The sequence below is a fragment of the Mandrillus leucophaeus genome, unplaced genomic scaffold (genome assembly GCF_000951045.1).
Source record: "Mandrillus leucophaeus isolate KB7577 unplaced genomic scaffold, Mleu.le_1.0 Scaffold57, whole genome shotgun sequence".
Lineage (NCBI taxonomy): Eukaryota > Metazoa > Chordata > Mammalia > Primates > Cercopithecidae > Mandrillus > Mandrillus leucophaeus.
The window spans coordinates 6,741,476-6,767,944 of NW_012106141.1; the positions used below are offsets into that span (position 1 = coordinate 6,741,476).

Below are 26,469 nucleotides of genomic sequence, written 5' to 3' on the forward strand. Positions count from 1 at the left end.
CTGCAGTGTGCTGTGTTCACACCACTGCACTCCAGCCTCTGCAGTGTGCTGTGTTCACACCACTGCACTCCAGCCTCGGCAACAGAAGGAGACCCTGTCTCAAAAGAAAAAAGAGAAAAGAAAGAAAAACATACTTTTTCACACCTAACTTGGCAGACTGCCGTGGTCATAAATTTACAAATTCATTTCAAATACAGTTATCTTCAGTCCCAGTAATGACTTCTTAAAAATCATATGGCTGTAAAGCAGGAAAGTTGGAGAAGATGTCTGAGTTTCTTTCCAACATTAGGGTTCTGTGATTACATTAGGACCCTGGATATGGTTTAGAGCAAGTTTAAATTACTTAAGTACAAAGCAGCTCTAAAAATGGAATGTCTTCAAGTGAATTAGATTTTCTTTCCAATCTAATCTCCTCTTCCCAGTTAGTCATAATCTGAACTTTGTATCTAAATTTCTGCGCCTTGATATATGGAGACATTTAGAAAAAAATGAAACTCAAAGAGAAACAAACTATAACAGCACACATAAAAATAGTAACACAAACCAGTTATACTAGAGCTTAATAGTTTCTCATAACTTCTTAGGCTGTCTTAGAAGTGTTCATTTACAGGCTGGGCGCGGTGGCTCACGCCTGTAATCCTAGCACTTTGTGAGGCCAACGCGGGTGGATCACGAGGTCAGGAGTTCAAGACCAGCCTGACCAACATGGTGAAACCCTGTCTTTACTAAAAATACAAAAATTAGCCAGGCGTGGTGGCATGTGCCTGTAATCCCGGCTACTCAGGAGGCTGAGGCAGGAGAATCACTTGAACCCAGGAGGCAGAGGTTGCAGTGAGCCAAGATCACACCACTGCACTCCAGCCTATGCGACAGAGTGAGACTCTATCTCCAAAAAAGAAAAAAGAAGTGTTCATTTACATAGTTTGGTTACAAGTTTTGGGTAACATGGTGGAAATGATAAGGATTGCATGTGCTATTTGATTGCTTTTTTCTTGCCTTAATCAAAGCCATAACCCCTACTTACCTTTGAACTTTGTTTTTTCATTTGTTTTGCAGCGAAAACGGAAACAGAGCACCCAAGATGAAGATGCTGTTAGCCTTTGCAGTCTCGACATAAGTGTAAGTATAGTCCTTTCTACCCCCACTGGTGCCGAGAGCATCTGTCTTCTCTTCATCTTGTTAATAATATGCTGTGTGCTTGAAGTGGACTTCCAGGATCTGACTATGGAAGTTGTGACCTGGGGGAAAATTTTTTTTAACTGAAAACCATTTTATTTCACTGGAGAAAACTGTGTGGCCAACTTAAACTTCCAGGCTAAGTTGTTTATTGCCTATGTCTTTTCTCTCATAAAATGAATTATGAACTCAGTACATCTGGGTAGAATCTAGATAAATACGAGTGTGCTCTTTTAAAGGCTGGTTCCAGAAGATGGAAGAGATGTTTGTCCCCCTTTGAGGGACAGTTAGTGGCTTGGCCCAGCTCAGGCAGCCGGATGGGCCAAAGGCCAGAAGAAGACTCCAGCAGCATAGTGGAGTGAGTGGCTTTGGATCAGCAGATCTTAGTTTGAGTCCAGATTCTGTACTTACCATCTGTGTGACACCTTTCCTTACCTGTTTCCTCATCTGGAAAATAGGGATGAAAAGACTTAACCTGACAAAATTTGGGAGGGGATCAAATAAAACAATAAAAGAGAGAATACTAAACACATTACTTGTACATACTGGGCACCCACTAAATATTTGCCTCATTGTGTTTTTTTTAAATCAGAAGTTTGTAGAAGATGCTCAAGTGTCTTGGTAGTTGACTGTTGGTGATGATCAAGGTGGAAAAGCTTTCTTGGCTTTGTTTCAGAACATGTCCTTGGATACTTAATTTCATCGCTTTCTTTGTGTGGCCACCTTGTCTCCCCACTGATGCAACTGGGAAGCCTACCTTAGCCTCTGATGCCCTCATTATCCAGGGCCTGGGAGGTGGAGTAGGAATTCAGGCCCTCCCTGGGCTCCCCTTGTCAACTCATCATCTGCACGTCCCTGGGGTTTAACCACTGTGCTCTGTGGATCCATCTAACATTAGGCCCTGCTCGCTCTCCTCTATGGAGACCATGAAAGCTACTCTTATGAGATGAGAAGCCTTCCAAGCTGGGAAGAAAGAACTGAGTCATGGTTCTGGCTCTACCTATAATTAACAGTGTACCTTGGATGAGTCATTTCCTTTCTCTGAACCTCTGTTTCTTCATTTGTTAAAAAATAAAAAGAAAAAAGGTTTGGGATCAGGCCTTCTAAAACCATTGTGAAAAGGAAACTCATTAGATATGGATTGTCAGGTACTCAACTGATAACATTATTTACCAGTGTGAACAATGTTTTTTAAGCTATTTTTAATTACTGCAGAGTTTTCTGTGGTGCAAGCAGCCATGATGGAGTGAGCTTGAACTGGCACTAATTAATGTACTTCAGCATCTATTTTACCATATGGTGTTTGTTTGTTCCACTCTTTAGACCCTCAGATTGATGGAGTTGGGCCAGTTTACTAGGTTGCCATGGTGAACAGAACAAAAAGATGATGTTCCTCTGGGTTTTACTTTACTCATTGAATATTTTGTTATTGACAAGTGAAGTCTATGGAATTTCTCTTAGCAGCAGCAAGATTTTTTTGTGTGTTTGAATCTTTTTAATTTTGTGGAAGTTTACTTTTAGAATTTAAAGATTTTCAGAATTTAAAGACTGTCAGAATTTACAGAGCCCTTAGCCACCATGTATGTATTCCAGTCCCTTCACTTTGCAAATAAAGAAGTGGAAGCCCTGGAGGTGTAATGACTCAGGCAAGACTTCAATCCAGGTCACTTCTAAGATTATGCCTTGTCTTACATTTTTCCCCAAGTATATTATTGATATCCATTTTTCAGGAAAGCATGTCTCTAGATGCTTTCTATCAAAGAACCACTAACATTGTATTAAAGGACTGTTTACAACTATGAATTATGATTTGATTTTTGTCTTGATTGTCATCAGTGGCCTTGACTTCCCATCAAGGTCACAAGCCCGTGGATAATTTGGCTTCTTTTCTCCTTGTGCAGCTACGGATGATGTTTTCTTTTTTCTTAACCATCTCATATATTATGTTTTGTCAGAGTAAAGAGACCTGTATAGAAGATGAATCTACCCCATTACCACCACCATGGCCGATCCCTACGCTTAGGGTCTCAACTCTGGACAGACTCATTTCTGATTTACCTGGCATTTTTCCTGAATCTTGGCAAACAGGGCTGAGTTTCCTCCATTTATTGCCACATAGTATAATAATTGCAGAAGTTGGAAGAATTCTAGAAACTGTTGTAGGAACATGAAAACTGCTGTTTTGCAGATTCCACTGACCATTAGAGTCATATGGAGATGATAGAGGGTGTGACAGATCCAGATGTGGCCATGGAGGGAGTGTGACCAAATTTAAGTAACTTTCTCGCAGTAGGCACCCTGGAGAGATGAGTTGAATGGAATTAAGTGGTAGATAGAGCCACACAGGAGAAGATGTTTTGCCATTAAGGCAACAATGGTGAAATGAATATCTGAATCCAATAAATTAATTGCTCTAATAAGTAAATGGCCTCTGCAGGCTACTCAAAGGAGCTTTATCTTTGTGCATTTAAATGATGATATCCAATAGAGTCACTATCTCTGAGCTAACTGGCAGTATTACTGAAGAGTTTTTTTCAGACTGTTTCTATGTGTAGTGGAAAGTATCTTTGGAAAAAAAAAAAAAAAAAAAAAGGTAGGTCCCATTGGATGACTCATACCAGAGGATGCGAGGGTTTGAGAAAGTAATGTGAGTTACTTTCAATTTTTATTCCATTTAATAAGTCGTAAGACGTTTGCCAGATATGTGCTTTGAACAAGAAATTGCTAGATGAGGGGACAGGTCTTTGGGGATCATAGTCAAGTTTTCATTGAGTCCCAGCTCAATGCTAGATCCACAGGAGATTCTTGATGAATACTGTTGGTGGGTTAAAAAACAAAACAAAACAGTGAACTCGCCTAATGTATACCTCTTCTGAAGAAATATCTCTGGGACTTAAAGTTGAGAAATATTAACACAGACTAAATCCCCCTTTGATTAAAAAGTAAGTGCCCTATAGCAGCAGTCCCCAAACTTTTTGACACCAGGGACCAGTTTCATGGAAGACAGTTTTCCACTGACCAGGTGGGGTAGGGGATGGTTTCAGGATGATTCAAGCACTTTACATTTATTGTGTACTTTATTTCTATTATTATTACATTGTAATACATAATGAAATAGTTACATAACTCATCATAATGTAGAATCAGTGGGAGCCCTGAGCTTGCTTTCCTGCAACTACACAGTCCCATCTGGGAGTAACGAGAGGTAGTGACAGATCATCAAGCATTAGAATCTCATAAGGGGCCAAAACCTAGATCCCTTGCATGCGTAGTTCACAATAGGGTGTGTGCTCCTATGAGAATCTAAAGTCTCCACCGCTGATCTGACAGGAGGCGGAACTTGGGCGATAATGAGAAAGATGGAGCATGACCATAAATACAGATAAAACTGTGCTTGCTTGCCCGCCGGCCACTCACCTTTTACTGTGCAGCCTGGTTCCGTGGCCCTATAGAATGTTTGATGTTATCATCACTCAGACACCCTTCAGGATGACTGACGTTATTCTTACAGAACAGGGATCCTCGCTTGTTTAGGGGGATGCATCACTTACTCTTTTGGGAATCTGGTGATAGCATAGGAAATTTTACAAGATTGATGTGTGATTTCAGGGGATTCATGGATCCCAGCCAAGACCCCATGTTAAGGGTTTCTCTTACAGAGGAAACTGGAAGGGTCTTAAAGCTCGGTAATGGGTGACGTATCTCCAAATAATTGTTTTCTGACTCTCTACTCCCAGCACTTGGTGAAAAATGAATTCTGACTGGAGAGTCAATGTTAGTTGATGATATAATCGGTCACTATTTTTTCCCACCGCCTCACCGCCTCACCCAATCCCCTGACTGGGCCCCCAACTTCCTGGTGGGTTAGAACACAAATTATTTCTGAGGGAAAATAAAAAGCAACGTACACTTTTGAGAGCAATCTGCCGAGTGGAGAAGGCTCCCAGCAGCCACCTACGAATCTCCTCTCACGTCAGAGGATATGAGTAGGATGGTTTCAGGGAGCTTGCCTCCCCCACAGCACTTTTCTAGTTTAAATTCTTATGGGCAAGAGACGATGTAGCTCATGTCACCACAGGAAAGGCCCTTGGTGCCAGAGCTCCTGCTGCAGAGCACAGCTCAGCACCACACATTCTTTCTCATAAAACAAATGAGCTCTGGGTGGAAATAAAAATAGCCTCCAATGATAAAGTAATATAAAAATAAAAAGGAATATATGTTCTCTAGAAAAATTGGAAAATGTGAACAATAGTTTGACAATCCCACCTCAAAGCCATAGCTACATTTTGATGAATTTCCTTCCTGTCATTATATACAAACCTTTATTTTTTTCATTATGAAATATTTCAGACATACAAATGGTATAAAGATAATAGAAAACCCCACGTAGCTACCAATGCAACTGAAGAAATACGCCTTTAACAGTGATGCCAAAGACCCTTGCAAAACCTTTGCTTTGTGGAGTTTGATGTTTGTTTCTGCTTTGCATGTCCATAAGTTTGCTATGGACATGTATCCCTAAATAACATATATATATTTAACCAGCTTTTAAAATTTATATAAGCATACATAGTTTTTAAAAATTGAGATCGGGCAGGCACACACAGTAGGCCTATAATCCCAGCACTTTGAGAGACTGAGGTGAGAGGATCATTTGAGCCCAGAAGTTCAAGACCAATCTGGGCAACACAGGGAGACCCTGTTTCTACAAAAAAATTAAAAATTAGCCAGGTATGGTGATGCATGCCTGTAGTCCCCACTACTTGGGAAGCTGAAGTGGGAGGATCGATTGAGACTGGGAGGTTGCTGCAGTGAGCTGTGACTGTGCTGCTGCACTCCAGGCTGGGTGACAGAGTAAGACCCTATCTCAAAAAAAAAAAAAAAAAGAAAAAAGAAAAAGAAAAAGAAAAGAAAGGGGTTATAGTACAAATTAATTTATTCATGAATTTTTCACATACTATATTAAGAACATGTCATCATATTATGAAATATTCTGTAAGAATATTATTTTTAATAACAATAGAGTACTTTATCAAATGGGTTCATTTAAATCTATTCCACCGACCCTTTACTGGGTATTTAGATAAATTCCAACTTTTCACTATTAGAAGTAATGCTGATGGGCATCCAGGAACATGTTTGTGTAATCTCTTTTATCAGTAGGATAAAGTTTGAGATATGAAATTCCTGGCTAAAAGAGTATGAATATTTTTACAATCTGTGAACAGGTTTATCCTCTGCTTCTGGCAGTGAAGTGCAAATGAAGTTTAGAGCTGTTGAGTATCTTGTGTGGAATCTCACAGGCGTGGGAGATTGTTTTCAGCTTTCCCTGGCCGTTCTCCCTTCCCACTACATGGCCAGTCCCTTGCTAAGACTGTAACTTGAGGTGGGACATTTGCTTCCCCCCTCCACCTATCCTGCCTTTAGGAGAGCCCCTGACAGGGCCCACACTCCTCTCTTGATTGGTGGGGATGGAGCTGGTAGTGGAGCATCTTTTCTATGCTGGTGGAGCTTTCCCATGGGAGCATGTGGCTGGACCATCACTTGAGGTGAGATAGGATTGGAGTTCACATTCTTCCTGCATTTTTATTTTGCTGATTTGCAACCATCAAGATGGCCCTGTTTAAGCTCCTGGCAAGGAATACTTGGGAAGAATGTGCTCACAGCTCTCAGTGCTTTTGAGATCCATGTATTAGGATTCTTCTGCCCCTTTTGAGAAATCTACACAGAAATCCACATGGCAAATGTTTGAATCTCACCCCTTCCCTCTCTTCCTAAGGATAGTAGTTGAGGAAGAGCTGAGCTATGGTCTGCCAACAGTGGAGGAGGCTCTTCTGGAGCTCACTAACATGACTGCAAGACCCTCACTGAGGTCAAGCAGTATTCAGCTTCTCTGTGGCCTCCTCACTGGCCTCCCTGCCTCTTTGTAGTCTGCCCTCTAAGCATCAGCCAGGGGCATCTTTCCAAGATGTCATGCTGCCTCCAGGTTCCCAGACTGTGCTTCCAAAGGCTTGCACCATCTGGCGCCTGCCTACCTCCTGAACCACTCCCTTCCACCTTTTACACATGCAGGCCAACCATGCTGGGTTTCTTTCAGTTTCTCAAAGTCGTCATGCTCCATCTCGTCCCTGGGCCTCTGCACATGCTATTCTCCCGTGTGTGGAATGCCTGCTGTTCCTTCTTCTCCCTGCAGTTCACCTGGCTCGTGCTCCCTTACCCTTCTTATCTAGCTCTCCTCTAAGAGGCTCCCAGACTTTCCAGGATTCCTTTGTACCTCTCCCTGCAGCCATTCCCTACTACCACTACCCCACGCTCACAAGCTTGTGTCCCCGTCCTAGTCTTTATCACCCAGCATTGTGATGCCTGCTTCCATTTCACCTTCAGAGGCAGGCTGTGAGCCCTTCACAGGGAGGGCTGTGTTCTATTCTTGTTACATCCCCAACACCTGGCACAGGGCCTTGCCCATAGCAGGTGCTGAATAAACACTGAATGAAGGTATGCTTGAAATTTCTTCTGTTGTATGAATAATTGAAAGAAAGGGACAGATAAATGTTAAAAAGTCAGTAGCATTTCCAAAAAAAGGAGGGTTGGGATAGAATTTTTAAAATTTAAGGCAGAAGATGAGATGAACATATTTTTCTCAGATGTGTGATGCCAGGAAGTCTTTTGGACTTCATTCACTCGGGTGTACAAAAGGCTATTCCTGATTTTTTTTGTAGTACATGGTATAGAAGTGATCTGTTTATAAGTTCACCAATAACCTGTGAATTCCCTCAAAGCAAATACATAGTGTCCATCATAGATGCTCCATAAATATGTCTGGGATGGGTGAATGAATGAATGAATGAATGAATGAATGAATGAATGAGTCTCAGATTGAGTTACTTATATGGGTATTCTGAGATGCTCAGTATTATTCTTACTAGCATGGTTTTCCTGGGATTAATATTAATCAGAATTTCAGGGAAGAAGGGACCAAATGGCTAGAGTCCTTTCTTACGTAGCATGGCTGTGAGAGACTCATTAGATACACAGTGACAAGAGCAGCTACTGTTGATTTAGTGCTTACTATGTGATGGGCACTGTGCTATTATACATTTTATTATTTAATCCTCATGTTATCCCTTTAGAGATGAGGCAAACGGAGTGGATAGAAGTTATAAACTTGCCTGAGGCCTTACAGCTAGCAAATACCATAGCTTTTGGATCTGAGTCTCAGGCCTGTCCTCCCAATCACAGTGCTAATTATAGTTATTATATTAGTAAATAGCATACTATAGCATGCTAATATGAATTAAGTATTCATATGCTCTGTGCTTTCCAAATACCTCATTAAATTCTCACAGTGGTGTGGTCCTGTGACAATGGAATGTATCATACCCTTTTTGCAGATGAGATAACTGAGAGTCAGAGAGATAAACAGTTGGTTCAAAGTCACAGTAACATGAGGATTAAATAATAAAATGTATAACAGCACAGTGCCCATCACATAGTAAGCACTAAATCAACAGTAGCTGCTCTTGTCACTATGTATCTAATGAGTCTCTCACAGCCATGCTACTCTAGCCATTTGTAAATTTAAGCCCAGGATGATTTGATTCCATAGCCTCCCCACACCACCTCCAGGACAAGAGAGGAGAAGAAAGCTTTTGGCTCCCTGGCTTTCAGTGCTGGATGATGTTTAGTGCTTTTAGCTGGTCTTATTGACAAAGTTGCTTTGAGGTTTATGACAGACATCCCCAAATTTCCATTAACTGTGCACTCCAGTTATTTATGCTGTCGTGTGCATGCCCAAAGCACAAGCATTGATATAGAAGAGGGGAAAAAAAGCTTTCCTGTCTCAGTTAAGCTAAATGGTGTTTCATTGCCAGGATATGTTAAACCAGGCATGGAATAGCTGCGAGATTTATTTTATCTCTGCTCAGCAGAGTCCAGATAATTAAAAAAGATACCATTTCTGTGGTTTTGTTTCTCTTGGTCTGTTCTGGAACTTGCTAACTGGGGAGATTAGCCTTGCCCTGGCCAGCATGGGGCCTTGATGAATTATGTGGGAGAGGTTAATAATGCTCTTATCACCGAGGAGACCAGGCATCTAGCTGAGATTGGGTCTTCATTAGCACATGCTTATATTTAACTTGTTGGCATTTTTCTTTGTTTGTTTGAATTTATGGTCTATTCTTGCTGTCTGTGAAACTGTTTGGGCTAAGGTAGCAGACACCGTATGTTTGGTCCAGTGGTTGTTCTGATGCTGCCACCTCTGATGGCAAATTTACTTGTGCTTTGAGTGTTCACACAGACACATTGCATCTTGCCTTTGGCCTAATAGATTAGTGGTAGATGATGGTTGCTGTAATCTTTTATCTTTGACTCACTTCTTGAAAAGCACAGTGACAAAGAAATTCCAAGGAGCTTCAGGACACACTCTCGGATGTGGATGATATAACAAAGTGTAAGTCAGTGTATTCACCTTTTCTCATTCCCCCTCAAAGTGACCTTGATGGGGCCCTTGTTAAATGAGGGTGCTTGTGCCCCAGAACACCTGTTTGTTGGAATTTATCACCAGAATTACAAACTTCAGGAGGTTAGAGAGTGAACATCATTCTGTACCTCAGTTTCCTCACCTGTAAAACTGAAATTGTAACAATGCCCTGCCTTAAAGTTGTAAGGATAAAAATGAGTTAATTCGTGCCAGGTGAGGTGGCTCACACCTATAATCCCAACACTTTGGAAGGCTGAGGCTGGAGGATTGCTTGAGCCCAGGAGTTCGAGAACAGCCTGGGCAATATAGTGAGACCTCTTCTCTATAAAAAAATTTATATAGCCGTTAAAAAGAATGAGATCATGTCCTTTGCAGGGACATGGATGGAGCCATTATCTTTGGCAAACTAACGCAGGAACAGAAAACCAAATACCGTATGTTCTCACTTATAAGTGGGAGCTAAATTATGAGAACACATGGACACATAGAGGGGAACAACATACACTTGGGCTATCAGAAAGTGGAGGGTGGGAGAAGGGAGTGGGGAGAGGATCAGGAAAAACAACTAATGGGTACTAGGCTTAATATTTGGGTGATGAAATAATCTGTATAACAAACCTGCATGACACATATTTACCTGTGTAACAAACCAACACATGTACTCCTGAACTTAAAAGTTAAAAAACAAAAAAACAGAAAAACACGTAGCACAAAAGTAAAACTTGTTTGATGTTTTAAAAAAATAATAAATTTAAAACTTAGCTGAGTGTGGTGGCATGCACCTGTAGTCCTAGCTACTTGAGAGGCTGAGGTGGGAGGATCACCTGAGCCCAGGAGGCAGAGATTGCAGTGAGCTAAGATCATGCCACTGCACTGCAGCCTAGGTATCGGAGCAAGATCCTGTCTTTATTTAAAAACAAACAAATAAAATAAAATAAAAGGTTAATTTATGTAAAGTACTTAGTACCTGGCCTATCATGAGCGCACACACACACAAAAAAAAAACAAACAAAAAACAAACAAACAAAAAAACTATTGTTGCTATTGATTTTATTATACAAAATCAACTTTATTGTTAAGTTCGGAGGTCTTTGTTATTAGTACAAGTATTCCATAAATAGAATTGATCATATAATTTTAAAAAGCAGTATATGAGGTCAGGCACAGTGGCTTACGCCTGTAATCCCAGCACTTTGGGAGGCTGAAGCGGGTGGACTACAAGGTCAGGAGTTCGAGACCAGCCTGGCCAACGTGGTAAAACCTCGTCTGTACTAAAAATACAAAAATTAGCTGGGTGTGGGGGTGCATGCCTGCAATCCCAGATACTCGGGAGGCTGAGGCAGGAGAATCGCTTAAACCAGGGAGTGGGAGATTGCAGTGAGCCGAGACCATGCCACTGCACTCCAGCCTGGTGACAGCGAGACTGCATCTAAAAAAAAAAAAAAAAGTATATGAAAAGAGGTATATAAGGATTTTTATTACGGCATTGTTTATGATAGCCAAAACTGGAAACAGCGTGAATATCTGCATTGAGAATATAAGTGTAAAATGCAGTTACAGAACACATGCTATATATGTTATGCTCCTATATGTTTATATGCATTTATCTATATAAAGGAAGAAGTATGGAAGAGCATACACTGTATTGTGGATAGTCCTTAGATTGGGAGAATGGAATTGTGGGGATGAGGAGATTAAGTTCTAGGGATTCCTGAGCTTTGGTATTTTGCAAAACCTGTGAACACCCCTTTCCCCACAAAGACTGCTTATATGTGCCCAAAGCAAAATTCACAAGGTTACAGCAAACAAGTTATGTTGAAATATAGTTATAAAAATGTTTAAAAACAAATTTGTGGTTAGAGCATGTGCTTCTTAATGCATTAAGTAACATCTGGCAACAAGTCTAATAACTAATACACCTTCAGTGATATGATAAGAATAAGAATAAATGATATTTTGAAATACCTACACCAACTACACTGTCATTTGAAAATATAGTGATTTCTATGTTGACAGTCACAGGTCTGAGAATGCTTCTGTGATGTGTAGTCGCCATTCATACTGGAAAGAAATACTAAATTTCAATCATTGGTGAAAATAAAGATGTATCTCATTTTTCCATCCAAGCTTGAAGATGCCCTGAATTTTATTCAGTGAACTCTTGAGGGTGTGAGAATTCTAGATTATGAATCTCTGCTTAAGACAATCTGTTATGATAAGCTTTTCTATTACATTACATTTGTAATACAAATGACTGCAAAAAATACAAGTATAATAGATTTTGACCTGTTGGTATATGAGATTGTTAGTGTTAGTAAAGATAAGAATGTAAAACATTATGTAAGTTGTTTTTAGGAAGACCATGTAATAGTCATGAAATCAGTTCTCAGCACTTGGTGTTTAGATTTTTCCTTGAGAACAGTTTAGTTTACTGGTCCTTCACATTGCTTTTTTAAATCTTTTGTTTGTTTGTTTTTGTTTTTAGTTTTTAGTTTTTTATGCTTCATCTGCCCATCTACACATTGCTTTTTGAAATAGATAACTTGAGCCACCTCAGTGTTTTAGTAGAAAATCTTTTCTGCTTCTTCTACTGTTGAAAAAAATAATTTGGGGATAGAAAGATGTTTTAATTTTTAGAGATAAATATGGAAGTGTTTAGGGGTAAAATGTCTTGATATCTTTGATTTACTGTCAAATTCTTTAGCCGAAAATATAAAGTGAATATTTTAAAGAGAAAAACGATTTTATTTTTAATTATACAAGTAACACTGTATACAGTCTTATCATTTAAAAATCAAACAGCAGATAGAGAGCTAACAGTGGCTCCACCATGCCCCAGTCCCACTTACCTCCTCAGGTATAATAATCAGTTTACTGTCTCCTTCCTGATATTTAGATAGAGTTAGATAGATAGATAAATAGATATGTAAAAATTAGTTTGTGATGGCTTTTTGAGGACATGTTGTCATTGTTTCTATTTTAATTTTCAACTTGCTTTTTTTCCCTTTAAATAGATTATTCATTTATTTATGGCTGTGAGAAGAGATAGTATATTGAAAGCTATTCAGTTACAGAAAAGGGCATCCTCAGAAAGCAAAAGGAGGAATGCCTTATCTTTAAATTTTTCTTCTATATAGGGTAGACTTCACTTTTTCTTCAGAGCAGTTTTAGGTTCACAGCAAAATTAGGCAGAAAGTACAGAGCATTCCCATATGCCCCCAAGTCGATATATACAGTCTTCCCGTTTCAACAATTTCCATCAGAGTTGCACATTTTTCACAATTGATGAACTTCCATTGAGACATCATCTTTCAACCAAAGTTCATAGTTTTCATTAGAGTTCACTCGTGGTTTTGTACATTCCATGGGTTTGTGCAAAATTGTAATGACACGTATCCGCCATTATGGTTTCATACAGAATACTTTCATGACCCTGAAAATCCTCTGTTCCACCTATTCATCTCCGCTTCCTCACTAACCTCTGGCACTGATCTCTTTACTCTCTCCATAGTTGTGCCTTTTTCAGAATTCCATATAGTTGGAAGCATACAGTATATAGCCTTTTCAGATTGGCTTCTTTCCCTTAGTAATATGCATTTGTGGTTTTTCCATGTCTTTTCACGACTTGGTAATTCACTACTTTTTTATCACTGAAAAATATTTTATTGTATAGATGTCCCACAGTTTGTTTATCCGTTAATTTAGTGTAAGCTCTATCTTATTCTTTGAAACTGCTGCTTATTATTGCATAAAACAGATGGGTATAGTTTATTTTTAATGCAGTTCTCCATTGAGAAACATTTTTGTTGTGTCCAATACTTCCCAATAACAAACAATGACTGTCTTTACACCCCAGAGCAAGTAGTAAGGTACACTTCATTTAAATAACAGTGTTTGCAACTCTTAAACTTATATATCCAGAAGTATATTCCTTCTATGTCATCCATAATTAAATATATATATATATAAATTGTAGTTGTGAATTTAAAGAATGTTATATTGACAAGGTTTACCTTTCAACTGTCTTAAAATGTTTTCAGTTTATCATTAATACTATTTTGATGAGATTTTTGCAGTAAGAAGTTACTAGAAAATAATACTTTTGTTTCTGATTTTTTTTCTAGGCTGTAGCCTGGGTCTGTCCATCTGAAAATTATGTAAATAATATTGGTTAGGAAGTTTCATCTGGACTTCCATGCCCAGCTAATTGAGTTTACCCCTAAATGACTTAAGTAATTATATGAAGCCTCATCTTTGATCTGGTTATATATTCCTGGTTTCAATTGCAAAAGCTGTTTTTCTGTTTTTCTTACTGTTCTCAATTGTGTCTGATACCTGTTCTCTGTGAAGAGAAAGAGATATGTTGAATTTTGCCCTTGACCTTACCATGCATAGAATTTTACATTACTTGACAGACACTGAAATTTTTGGGTAACTTCAGAGAAATGTTAAAAGAATGAAGTAACCAGGAGAATTCTCGTGGTTTGTGTGTCTTCCTCTACCCTGCTGTTTAACCTACCCTGCTATGTGCTGATCATTTTATGGAGAGAACTGACTCAGTATGAGCAGGTGGTTTCTCTATAAGCATAACATTCATGACTGGTATTGAAGGTGAAACATTTGAAAACAAATCATGGGCTTATCTTCAGTGGTCACAATGCCAGGTTTGGATTAACTCCTTAGCAATCCTGCAGGGAAACCTGAATGGGTTTGTTCCCAACAGACTGACCTTTTCCCCTTATAATACTGTAAATGGAACTTTTTTTGTTTTTAACTCCTCACGTACCTCAAAATATCAATTTCCAAGACTGGAATTCTCTACTCAGCACTAAAATCAATAAATCTAAAGAGCTTCTTTGTCTTTATTTGGCAGAGGAAAGGGATGGTTTTGCTGGCCAGCTCTATGTAAATTCCATTGAAGAAAATATGTATTATTTTAGAATTAATGAGTTAATTTGTTCATTCTTTAGTGCATTCACTCAGTGCATCCACTAATTCAATCAACTGGCATTTACCAAGCTCTACCATACGTCATACACGGGCCACTGAAAGAAGCTAAACTTAAGACTCATTCATCCGCAGACAAGTGGGGGTTGCACTCTTGCTTCTGAAACAAGTTAACCAAGCACAGAGAAGGCACATCTAAGCTGTACCCATGGTTGTTTTTCTCCTTTCTCTGAGGGATCAATTTTGACTCTTGGTTAGTTTTGAAAGAAATTTTACTATAGATTCTTTTCTGGTAATATTTTTCTCTCTTAGAATATCCTCGAAATTGGCCAGGCGCAGTGTAATCCCAGCACTTTGGGAGGCTGAGGCAGGCAGATCACCTGAGGCCAGGAGTTTGAGACCAGCCTGGCCAACATGGTGAAACCCCATTGCTACTAAAAATACAAAAATTAGCCGGGTATGGTGGCAGGCGCCTGTAATCCCAGCTACTTGGGAGACTGAGGCAGGAGACGTGCTTGAACCCAGCGGGTGGAGGCTGCAGTGAGCCGAGATCGCACTACACTGCACTCCAGCCTGGGCGACAGAGCGAGACTCTGTCTTGAAAAAAAAAAAAAGAGAAAAAAAGAATATCCTTGAAATTAACATATTTGCTTTTAGCTGGTTAACTCAAAGGTTCAGTCAGGAAGGTGCTTCACTTTATTTTATGTAAAAGCCAACCTTGAGAAATTATACTTTGTGGTGGGCTTTGCATCTGTGCTCTCCTTACAGTTAGGCATTAAGCTCTAGAAGCATTGAGTTTCAAAGAAACATCGCTAGCATTTTTTACATCTAGAGAGGACCTTTCATTTTGTTCACGTGGAGTGGTTGTGGGGTACTGTTCCAATTTAGGGAGAACGAGGATGAGCCACTTCTGTAAATTGTTATTAGTAGTATTTAAGAAAATGCCTCTGCTATTGATTTTATTCTGTAAAGTTTCATTCATATCCAAGCAGATGTGATCAACGGGGTGATGGTTTGATAAGTAGAGCCAGATTCACGCCATTATCACCTCCTCCAGATGGTCATTCCCTCTTTATCTCCACAGTGGCTGGATGTCTAGGGCCTTCCAACCTGGTCTTCCTCATTTTCCTTCAGTTCTCTGCTCAAATGTTCTTAGAATTCCTCTGTCCCGCTATGTGAAATAGCATTTCCAGACCGGGCGTGGTAGCTTACACTTGTAATCCCAGCACTTTGGGAGGCTGAGGCAGGAGGATTGCTTGAGCCCAGGAACTCAAGACCAACCTGGGCAACACAGCAAAACCCTGTCTCTATGAAAAATATGAAAATTATCCGGGCATGGTGGTGTGCCTGTGGTCCTAGCTACTTGGGAGGCTGAAGCCCGAGGACCGCTTGAGCCCAGGAGGTTAAGGCTGCAGTGAGCCATGAGTTCTCCACTGCACTCCAGCCTGGGTGACAGGGCAAGACCTTGTCTCAAAAAAAAAAAAAAATAGCATTTTAATTCCTCATGGCACTCCCCTCTCTTCTTATCAGACTTTATTTTTTCTTCATAGCCTTTATCATCACCTGCCATATTATGTATTTTAAAAATTTATTATATTTGTCTCTTCAAAGTAGAATATAATGTTTATTTTGTTGTTTTTGCCATATTATCAACATCTGGGACAGTATCTGGCATTGTGTGTCCAATAAACATTTGTTGGATAAATGATTGAGTGGCCACTTGGTTGTTCGTATGTTACATGCTGTCTTTGGAAGGTTACTGTAAACATGAACTGGATTTATCTTGGCAACATTTTAAGAACATGTCTTCCTCTATATACATATTTGCCTTCCCTCATTTTTAAAGAAAACAAGTAAAACAAAAGGCAAAATCAAGGTCTACCTGAAGAGACCTTGTGATATACAAAGTAAGATAGGTGAAAATAATGCCAGGCTTTTATGAGCTAATAAATAAGTCAGGCTTAAGACAAGAGGATAGAAGGAATGTGAAATGTACACATGATCTCATATGGATGTGGAATTGTTAACACCAGTGCTTTCACATTTAACTCAGTTGGTACGGAAAGATCTCTCAGGATCATGATAGGAATGGAAATTTTCTGTTAAAATGAAAAACATCCCACTTTTAAGTCTCAATTCCTTTCCACTTAACGCATGCTTATTGAGTGCACAACAGTATGCCTGGTGCCCACCATGTGGTTACAGAATGAAAGATGCTTGTAAGGAGTTATCAGTCAGCATACATTGCTTGTTTATCCAAGCTTGTGGAAAGGAGTATATTCTGGATGATACAGAAATGGCAGAGTACCAGTACATCTTTTATATCTCACCCAGAATATGTTCTGGCTGTTACATTGAAATATGAGTAAGCCTTGCCGCTTCAGCATTCTCAATATTGTGAAAAAAATACAGGAACCACTTCGAGGAGACCCAGCATTGTTGGAGCTAGGAATGTGCCAGGTTCTCCCTGCTGGACAAGGTGGAATGCTTCCCTGCTTTCCCTCCAGGGTGAGTGGAGCAGCCTCCCCTAGGAATGTGACGCAGGGCACTGATCATACTAGCCCACCATCTTTAGGCTCCCTTTTGCCCTGTGTGTTTAACTTATTTTGCTTGGAAAAGGTAAATAAGGTTTTGGTTGAAAATACCTTTTATTGATTATAAGCTTCCAAGACAGGGAAAAACTAAACAGGAGGTGCTGAATGGACCTAAAAATGGACCTGACGATCTACTCAACTTAATCATGCTAATAAAGAAAGGTGGGGTTTGTTTTGTTTTGTGTTTTGAGACAGGATCTCACTCTGCCGCCCAGGCTGGAGTACAATGGCATGATCACAGCTCACTGCAGCCTTGACCTTCTGGGCTCAAGCGATCGTCCTGCCTTTCAGCCTTCTGAGTAGCTGGGACCACAGGTGCAGGCCACCACACTTGGCTAATTTCTTTCTTTCTTTCTTTTTCTTTTTTTAATTTGCAGATAACCCAAAAGGCAAATGATTCACCTACGGCTAACAGAGGTGACTGCACTTTGAACAGGATCTGTCTTACAAAATACTATAGCCTGGGTGGCTTATAAACAACAGAAATTGACTTCTCACAGTTTTGAAGGCTGGAAGTGTGAGATCAGGGTTCCAGCTCTGGTGAGGGCCCTCTTCTGGGTTGTAGAGTGTGCCGCTCTCATGACCTACACACTTCCCAAGAGCCCCGCCTCCTAATACCATCACATTAACGGTAGATTTTCAACACAGGAATTTCAGGGGGTCACAAATAATCTGTTCATAACAATATCCAAGCTCACAGATGATACCTCACTAACCACCTGCCTAAATGTCATTAAAGCCATAGTAATTTACTAACTTCCATAGAGGAGAGAAAAACCTTTTAAAAACATCTTTTTAAATATGGTTTGGATACAGTGAGTTTTCACAAATTTGAATATTATGTGTAACTGAAAAGACATGGCTTTAAAAAATTATAAATTATCTTCCTTTACATTTGATATTTCATGTGGTTTTGCCTTCACATAGAAAAGGAGGTTTCATTATAAGCACGTTTCTGATGTGCAGTTCTCATAGCTGTTGACAATCTGCTGTATTTTGCTCTGCTGTGTCTGCTGTAATGGAATCATTCTCCTTTCTAACCAATCCATGCACTGAGGTAGCGTGTTCTCTTCTAGGTTGCTGTTTAAGTTTTGCTATGTGCCTTGATAATGTTCCCTCTCTAATACAACCAGAAATTGAGGCTGTGATTTTATTTAAATTATTGTCAGGTTGTGGAAATAGGCCTGCCATGTGCTCGCCATCCCCACAGGGAAGTGGAGGAGTGCCTGAAATGAGGAGTGAACCAGCTTCTGGCAACTCATGAAGAATGTGTCTGAAAATAGGGATGGTATGAAGGGAGGGTTATTGCTGTGTTTTATATAATAAAGGGAATGATTAATGGGCTCCCAAGAAACCACAGTAAAGAACAAAATTGCCTTCGGGACCTTGGAGGCTTTGTTTAGTTTGGGGGCTTATGTTTGACTGAAGGTCTCATGTTCTTGACAAAAGGGTGACATTTTGCTGAGTAAACTTTGAAATTTTATTATATGCAATATAATGACTGAAGAGAGGGATATCAAGACACTCTCTCTGAGGAAGGTCTATGTTAAGTGGCATTGATCATTGAATAGCTTCCTGATTTACAGGTGACTTGGAAGACATTTCTAGACTATAAGGTCCTCAAGGACCTTACATGTATTCTTTTATTCTTTCCTCATTCTTTCATTGATATTCACATTAACTGAGCATCTCCTATAGTCACACTGTGTTAATTGGTGGTAAGAGAATAACATGGTGAGCAAACCAGGCAAGGTTCTGGTGACTTACAGTACAATTATGGAGGCAGATGTTAATAATCACAGTAACAAGAATATAATAACAAATGAAAAAAAAAGCTTTGAAGGCAAGAGAGACACGTTGCTGTTAGGGCATTTAACCAGGGACCTTGACCTAGTCATGAAAGGCCAAGGAAGCCTTTTCTGGGGAAGTGAAAGCTGAAAGAAGGAAAGGTGTTAACTAGGTTAAAGAGCTGAGTGAAAGAGCTGTGACCATGGGATCAGCATGTGCAAGGGCCCTGTGGCGGGTGGAGCATGCTGCTTTGAAGGCAAATGCAGCTGGTAGGTGGGAGATGGTGAGACTGGAGTAGTTGACAGGAACCAGACCATGCATAGCCTCAAAGGCTATGCTCAAGATTTGCATCTTTATACTAAGAACAGTATGGAGTCACTAGGGAGGGGGTGTGTTAGGCAAGGGTGTCATTTGTGCTTTCATTCCTCTGGTTGATTATGAAACCAAGGGTAGATGTGGATGATGAGTAGAAGGCTGCCTTAGTCTCCTGATGAGAGATGGTGGTGTCCTGGCTTAGCTGTCTGCAGGACAGACAAGTTTGAGAGATGTATATAGTTTTATATCTTTACTGTCTGGTCTTGAGTGGGCACTTAGTAAATGTTTCCTTTCTTGGCATGGGTTAGAGGATGTAGGTTTTATTTTACCTTCTGTCTTTGTATAGCTATCAGACCTTGTATGTGTTGCTTCACCTATCTGGGCCTCAGTTTCTACAAATATAAAATAATATAGATGAATTGTGTCCTTTCCAGTGCCAAATTCCCTGGGTTCATGATGTTTTGGGTACTATCGGTTTTTCAGGCAGATGACTAAAAGGTAAAAGTGGGCCAGGCACAGTGGTTCACACCTGTAATCCCAGGACTTTGGGAGGCTGAGGCAGGTGGATCACTTGAGGCCAGGAGTTCAAGACCAGCCTGGCCAACATGAAGAAACCCTGTCTCTACTAAGTAATACAAATACGGCCAGGTGTGGTGGCTCACACCTGTAATCCCAGTGCTTTGGGAGGCCAAGGCGGGTGGATTGCTTGAGGTCTGGAATTCAAGACCAGCCTGGCCAACATGGTGAAACGCTGTCTATACTAAAAATATGAAAATTAACCAGGCATGGTGGCACACACCTGTAATCCCAGCTCCTCACGAGGCTGAGGTGAACCTGGGAGCTTGAACCTGGGAGACAGAGGTTGCAGTGAGCCAAGACTGTGCCACTGCACTCCAGCCTGGGTGACACAATAAGACAATGTCTCAAAAAAAAAAAAAAATTAGCTGAGTGTGGTGGCACACACCTGTAATCCCAGCTACTTGGAAGGCTGAGGCATGAGAACTGCTTGAACATGGGAGACAGAGGTTACAGTGAGCCGAGATCACTCCACTGCACTCCAGCCTGGGCAACAGAGTGAGACTCTGTCTCAAAAAAAAAAAAGGTAAATGTGTTGGTTTAATAATAGGAGATCGGTATCTGATTTACTCACACGACCATCTTTCTTCAAGTCCTTCTCTGTAACTCCTTGGATATTAGAAGACATGGTTAGGGGGTACCACTGTATACACTTAGATTTCATTTATGGCAAACAAGACTGTTCTTTAATTAGGTTGCCTTTTTAAAGCACACCAGATGTGAGTCACTTGAGAAAAACAAAACCAAACTCTTCAAATGAGTAGGAGTGAATGTAAGAATTCTAATGAATCAGCGCAGGGTACACAGCCTAAATGAAGTGGAAAAAGCTAGGGGAGGTTTTGCTAAGGGGGTGCATTTGACTTTTGTGTCCTGTGAGTTGGGAATCCTTTGTCAGCAGTTGTAACAGGCATGCTCAGCTGCAACCACAAACATTTTCCAATGGAGGAGTGTTGATAGCATTTTCATTGACCTTAAAAAAATAAAAAATCTAATGGCAGGGTCAAGGGGAAGGCAAGAGGTGTAATTTGCTGGTCAGTCTCAGTCAGCTGCCTGCAGCAGCCTCGTCCTATGTGAGACTTTAAGGGAATGCACATTGGCATGGCGGCTCCCAGGGGGAGGGGGGCCCAGATTCAGCCTTGGCCTCATAGAGAAGCAACACACTGAAACAAGAGCGGCCCTGTTGACCTTCAGACTGCAAATGGACTGCTTTCTTTGTGCCATGTTGCCCAGTGAAATAATCCTGATAAAAGCTTTTTGTTTAGCCATTGGAACAAGAGCAGGAATTCAGGGAAAGAGTATTTCCCCATCCTCTTCAAGTGTTTTGGTGTTGGCTGTTCAGCAGACCTGGGTTCTGCTGAACCAGTAGGCTTTGGAGTGGGGGAATTTGTGGAGTAGAGAGGTTCTTGGGTGGTTCTGAGGTCATCTGCAAGGTTTTTGTTGCATCTCTCACACTTACAGAAGGGCAGTCGGCTCCTGCTCCCCACCCCCACTCCCCTCACCATGCCTTTGCCTCCGTACCATTCCTTTTAAAATCCCAAAAGATGGGTGGGTGGGGAGGGTCAGAGGGTTACTCTTTCATTTGCTCCTTCATTTTAAGCTGTGGATTAGAATATGTGTTTTTGCCTTTGTATCAGATTGGCCAGAGATAACCCCATTTTTTTAGCGCGCTCTGTTGCTGTGTATAAGTTTTGGGGATCATTTGGGAACTATTATAGGTATAGACCAGTGAAAGTAGAGCTGCTGCTTATTAGATTGAAGACATTTGGAAGAGAGAGAGTTAAAAAAAAAAAAAAAAAAAAAAACCCAACAGGTTAGAGGGCTTCATTCACTTTTAGAAGAGAGAAAGGAGGAAGAGTCTGAGGTACATTCTATAGCTTTGTGGGGAGAGGGGATGCTTCCAGCAGGAGCTTTGGGATTTGGCAGTGGCAGACTCTACTCTTTGCTCCCTGCAAGGCTCTGAGCAGCCTCCTGAGGGCCTAGCAGATCCAGGCCTTTCTGACCCCAGCCCTCAGTCCCCAGGCCCTTGTACATTTTATACTCAGATTCCGTTTAAGAAGTGGGAGATCCATAGCCCCTTCTATAAATGTATCAAGAGAGAAAATCCGGGGCTCAGGGAACTTTGAAGCCTCTGCTTTAGCCACTGCCCCCAAACCTCCACTGGGCTCAAATTTCCTTGCTTTTTCTGCTAGGAAGACTGTTTCTTTTGCATGCTTTCACCTGGGCAATCTAGGTTTTAAATGTTGAGCATTTGAGGAGCTTGTGTTGGTTTTCTACCAAACCTAGATGACAGATTGGGTTCCAGTTCCTTCCAGCCCCAAGCTTTCTAGACAATCTAAGGCTGTCCCTTGACTTCTTCAAAGTGAGATGGCCCCTAAGACTCCTCCATGTCCCACCCCACTCTGAAGTTAATGGCCAAAGTCCCAGGCAGAAGGCACCAAAAGGGAAGGTACCACCCTGGCACTGACCACCACTTACTGGTGACAGGCGCTTCATACTGCAGCAGCCCCTCTGCCTGCATAACAAGCCTGAGAGGTGCTTATCATCACACTTGTCTTATAGGAAGCTAAGGCTGACATGGTTTCTTTTCTCCAAGCCTTTGCAGATTTGCACAGGGGCCTCTCCTGGCCATGAATCTCCTCTCCTTTCCCTGCAGCAGGGGACTGGAGGTGCTTTATTTCTGCTGCATTGCCTTTTCATTGTGGGCCCAGAGACCACTCATAAAGGCAGATCTTCTCTGTTCTTTAATAGGCATGATTCAAAAGAAACCCTGTTATTGCTCTTCCTTCCAGCTGACCATTGCCAGCTTCTGAGCAGGAAATGAACTTGGCACGTTTTAATCACCTCATCCCCCACCATCCATTAGGCAGATCTTCTTAGAAACATAAATCAGATTACATTACACTCCTTAGTCAAACACTTCAGTGACTTCTAGGAGCTTCCATGGGGTCCATAAATTTGGATTGGAAAAAAAAATTACATTTGTATTTTCTCTAACCTCCAACTGAGATTTACATTTCCTTTCTATAAATGGGGACAAAAAAAACCATAGCAATATCAGCAGTTACTTGTGACTTTGTCACCAAAAGAACCCACTGTGATTTTCTCTTCATATTATACTGGTTGCATATATCTCAGAATATTTCGTATGCCCATTTGATTATTCAAAATGACAGTAGTGGTTAGATCTGCCACCATATCTGTTATTTAGAGTATAAACAGGCCAGACACAGTGGCTCATACTTTGGGAGGCTGAGGTGGAAGGACTGCTTGAGGCCAGGAGCTAGAGACCAGCCTGGGCAACATAGTGAGACCCCATCTCTACAAAAAAATTATAAAATCAGCTGGGCATGATTGTGCATGCCTGTAGTCTCAGCACACCCCTCAGGAGGCTAAGGCAAAGGATCACGTGAGCCCAGGAATTTGAGGCTGCAGTGAGCCATGATCGTACCACTATACTCCATCCTGGGTGACAGAGTAGGACTCTGTCTCTAAAAACATAAAATAAAATGAAATAAATGTGAACAAAGAAGTCATTTGATAAATTATTTTTTTATGTTGTAAACTATATTTTATTTTAAATTAAATTATTTATTTTAATTTCTGTCTGTCTGTCTATCTATCTATCTTGAGACCAGGTTATGAGACTGGCTAATTTTTGTATTTTTAATAGAGACAGGGTTTCACCATGTTACCCAGGCTGGTCTGGAACTCCTGAGCTCAGGCAATCTACCCACCTCAGCCTCCCAAAATGCTGGGATTACAGGTGTGTGAACCATCATGCCCAGCTCAATGTAATGAGTTTTCTTAATCAGAAGTGTACCAAGGGGGTTGGGCGTGGTAGCTCATGCCTGTAACCCCAGCACTTTGGGAGACTGAGGTGGGTGGATCCCTTGAGGTCAGGTGTTCGAGACCAGCCTGACCAACACGGCAAAACCCTGTCTCTACTTCAACAAAAATTAGCCTGGTGTGATGGTTTGTGCTTGTAGTCCCAGCTACTCGGAGGCTGAGATGGGAGAGTCACTTCAGCCTGGGAGGTGGAAGTTGCAGGGAGCCGAAATTGCACCACTGCACTCCAGCCTGGGTGACAGAGTGAGACCCTGTCTTCAAAAAAAAAAAAAAGGTGTACCAAGGGGGTGGCAAGAGGGATGTGGGCGCAGTCTTCCCTGGATTTAGGCAACAAGGTGGTGTGGTTTTATTATTTAAAAACAATAATACAGGCCGGGCACAGTGGCTCATGCCTGTAATCCCAGCACTTTGGGAGGCTGAGGCGGGCGGATCACGAGGTCAGGAGATCGAGACCATCCTGGCTAACACGATGAAACCCTGTCTCTACTAAAAATACAAAAATTAGCCAGGCATGGTGGCACATGCCTGTAATCCCAGCTACTTGGGAGGCCTAGGCAGGAGAATCAGTTGAACCCAGGAGACAGGTTGTGGTGAGCCGAGATTGTGCTATTGCACTCCAGGCTGGGGGACAAGAAGTAAACTCCATCTCAAAAAAATAATAATAATAAGTAAAAACTGAGCAAGAAGTGTTGAGCAGCAAAGTAGCTCAGTTATATTTTTGAGTGTGGAAGATGTGAGCTTCCTTCTACACAATCTCCCGACCTTTTGGCTGGTAGACTTTTGGCTTGTCACCACCCCAGATTTTTCTTTAACAATGCGTGTCCTCTGTTCTGTTACCTCTGTACCCCATGCTCAGGTACTACAGGAGAGTGCTGAATTGAAAGAAATAAGAAACACAGTTCATCATATGTATAGATTTCCATCTTTGGATCAAATTCAAAGTTTAAAAATCTGCTGTTCTTGGGAGGTCTTGTTTTCTTGAACACACATGCCCCTGAACTTCAACTAGAGATTCTCAACTAAAGTACTTTCTGGCTATTCTTAGCCCTTGCTTTCACTGTTTCTAAAATGCAATGCATGATCTATACATCCATTGAGCAGACAAGGTTCCTCTTTTGGAAGTAATAATTCTAGTGAGTCAAGGGAATGGTTGAGAGAATAGAGGGGACATGTCAGATCAGGGTTTGATGAATCAGCCAGCCCGGCCCGAAGCTGGAAAGATTATCAGCTGCATATTTCACATTTTCTTCTCCAAGTTGACCATTAAGAATGGCATATTATACAAGTATGTTTTTTACAGCATGTGAATCAACTTGTGACAATTCCGTAGGTTTTTTTTCCTTTAATCCCATGAAACAAAAGAGAACTAGCTATGATTTTGGTCTGTAGAGATAAGGAGAAAGGATCTCAGCTCTGTAGCCTTCTGCTGATGCATTAGAGAATTTGAAAAAACAACAGTTTTGGTCTTTGGATGTGTGTGTGTGTGTGTGTGCATGCTCACATGTGTGTGTGTATGTGTGTCAGGCTATACCTTCTGGGGACTGGTACTGCCATAGGGTCAGCATGGTAGGTCCAGCAGTCCCCTTTTGTCTGGTCTCTGACATCTCTGTGCTCTGATTCAATTCAAAGAGTCTACAAAACAACACTTACTCAGATTCTGCCTCCTGTGAGATGAAATCACCTAAGAAATCAAGAAAACAAAGGAAAATGAAAATACGTTAGAACATGCAGGGCACCATGGGGCCCTGTAGACCTCATCACAGAGGGTGCTCAGGAGAAAGATTCTCACTTCTACTCTAGGGAATTTTTTCCAGAATGACCCATAGCTCTGCTGTCTAGTAGGTTTTCCCTGCCCAAGGGAAGGTCCAGGTTTGGGAAATACTAGGGTGGAAGCACAGTGAGTCATGTATGAGGGAAACTCACAGGTCCTCAGGGGTGACCACCCCTTCCAGGGTAAGGGTCAGATAACAGAGGCCCCAAGGGCCAAATCAAGGCTGGATGCCACCTATAACCACTGACATTTTCTTACCCAGACATGATATGACCCAATTAGCATAACATTAATACTGAATCTTTAGCATAACATTAATACTGAATCTTTGTTAAAAGTAAAGTTCATAAGGCCAGGCATGGTAGCTCGCACCTGTAATCGCAGCCCTTTGGGAGGCTGAGGTGGGTGGATCACTTGAGCCTGGGAGTTCAAGACCTGCCTGGGCAACATGGTAAAAGCCCTGAGTAACTTAATTTTTTCTTTTTGCTTTGTCTATATTTTCTAATTTTTCTTCAAAGATCATCTATTACTTATAAGCTTAAAAAATTTGTTTTTAAAGAAAAGAGGGCCAGGCATGGTGGCTCATGCCTATAATATTAGCACTTTGGGAGGCTGAGGTGGATGGATCACTTGAGCCCAGGTGATCAAGACCAACCTTGGCAACATGGTGAAACCCCTTCTCTACGTAAAATACAAAAATTAGCTGGGCATGGTGGTGTGCACCTGTAGTCCCAGCTACTTGGGAGGCTGAGGTGGGTGAATCGCTTGAACTCAGGAGGCAGAGGTTGCAGTGAACCAAGATCACGCTACTGCACTCCAGCCTGGGTAACAGTGAGACTCTCTCAAAAAAAGAAAAAAGAAAAGAAAACATAGTTACTGTGGTTTGAACATCTCCCAAACTCATGTTGAAGTTTAATTTAACTGCCGTTGTGACAGTATTAAGAGACGGGACCATTAAGAGGTCATTAGACCATGAG

The 26,469-nt window shown here is 41.1% G+C and overlaps 1 protein-coding gene across 2 annotated transcripts in view; it reads left to right on the top strand.

Moving 5' to 3' along the window:
- The window catches only part of ARHGEF3 (Rho guanine nucleotide exchange factor (GEF) 3), a 353,065-nt gene that overhangs the window by 190,065 nt on the left and 136,531 nt on the right, over window positions 1–26,469 (top strand). For both annotated transcript variants that reach the window (XM_011998411.1, XM_011998412.1), the window contains one exon: window positions 1,057–1,119. In XM_011998411.1, the coding sequence (XP_011853801.1) occupies window positions 1,057–1,119 (63 nt within the window). The remainder of the gene's footprint in view (window positions 1–1,056; window positions 1,120–26,469) is intronic.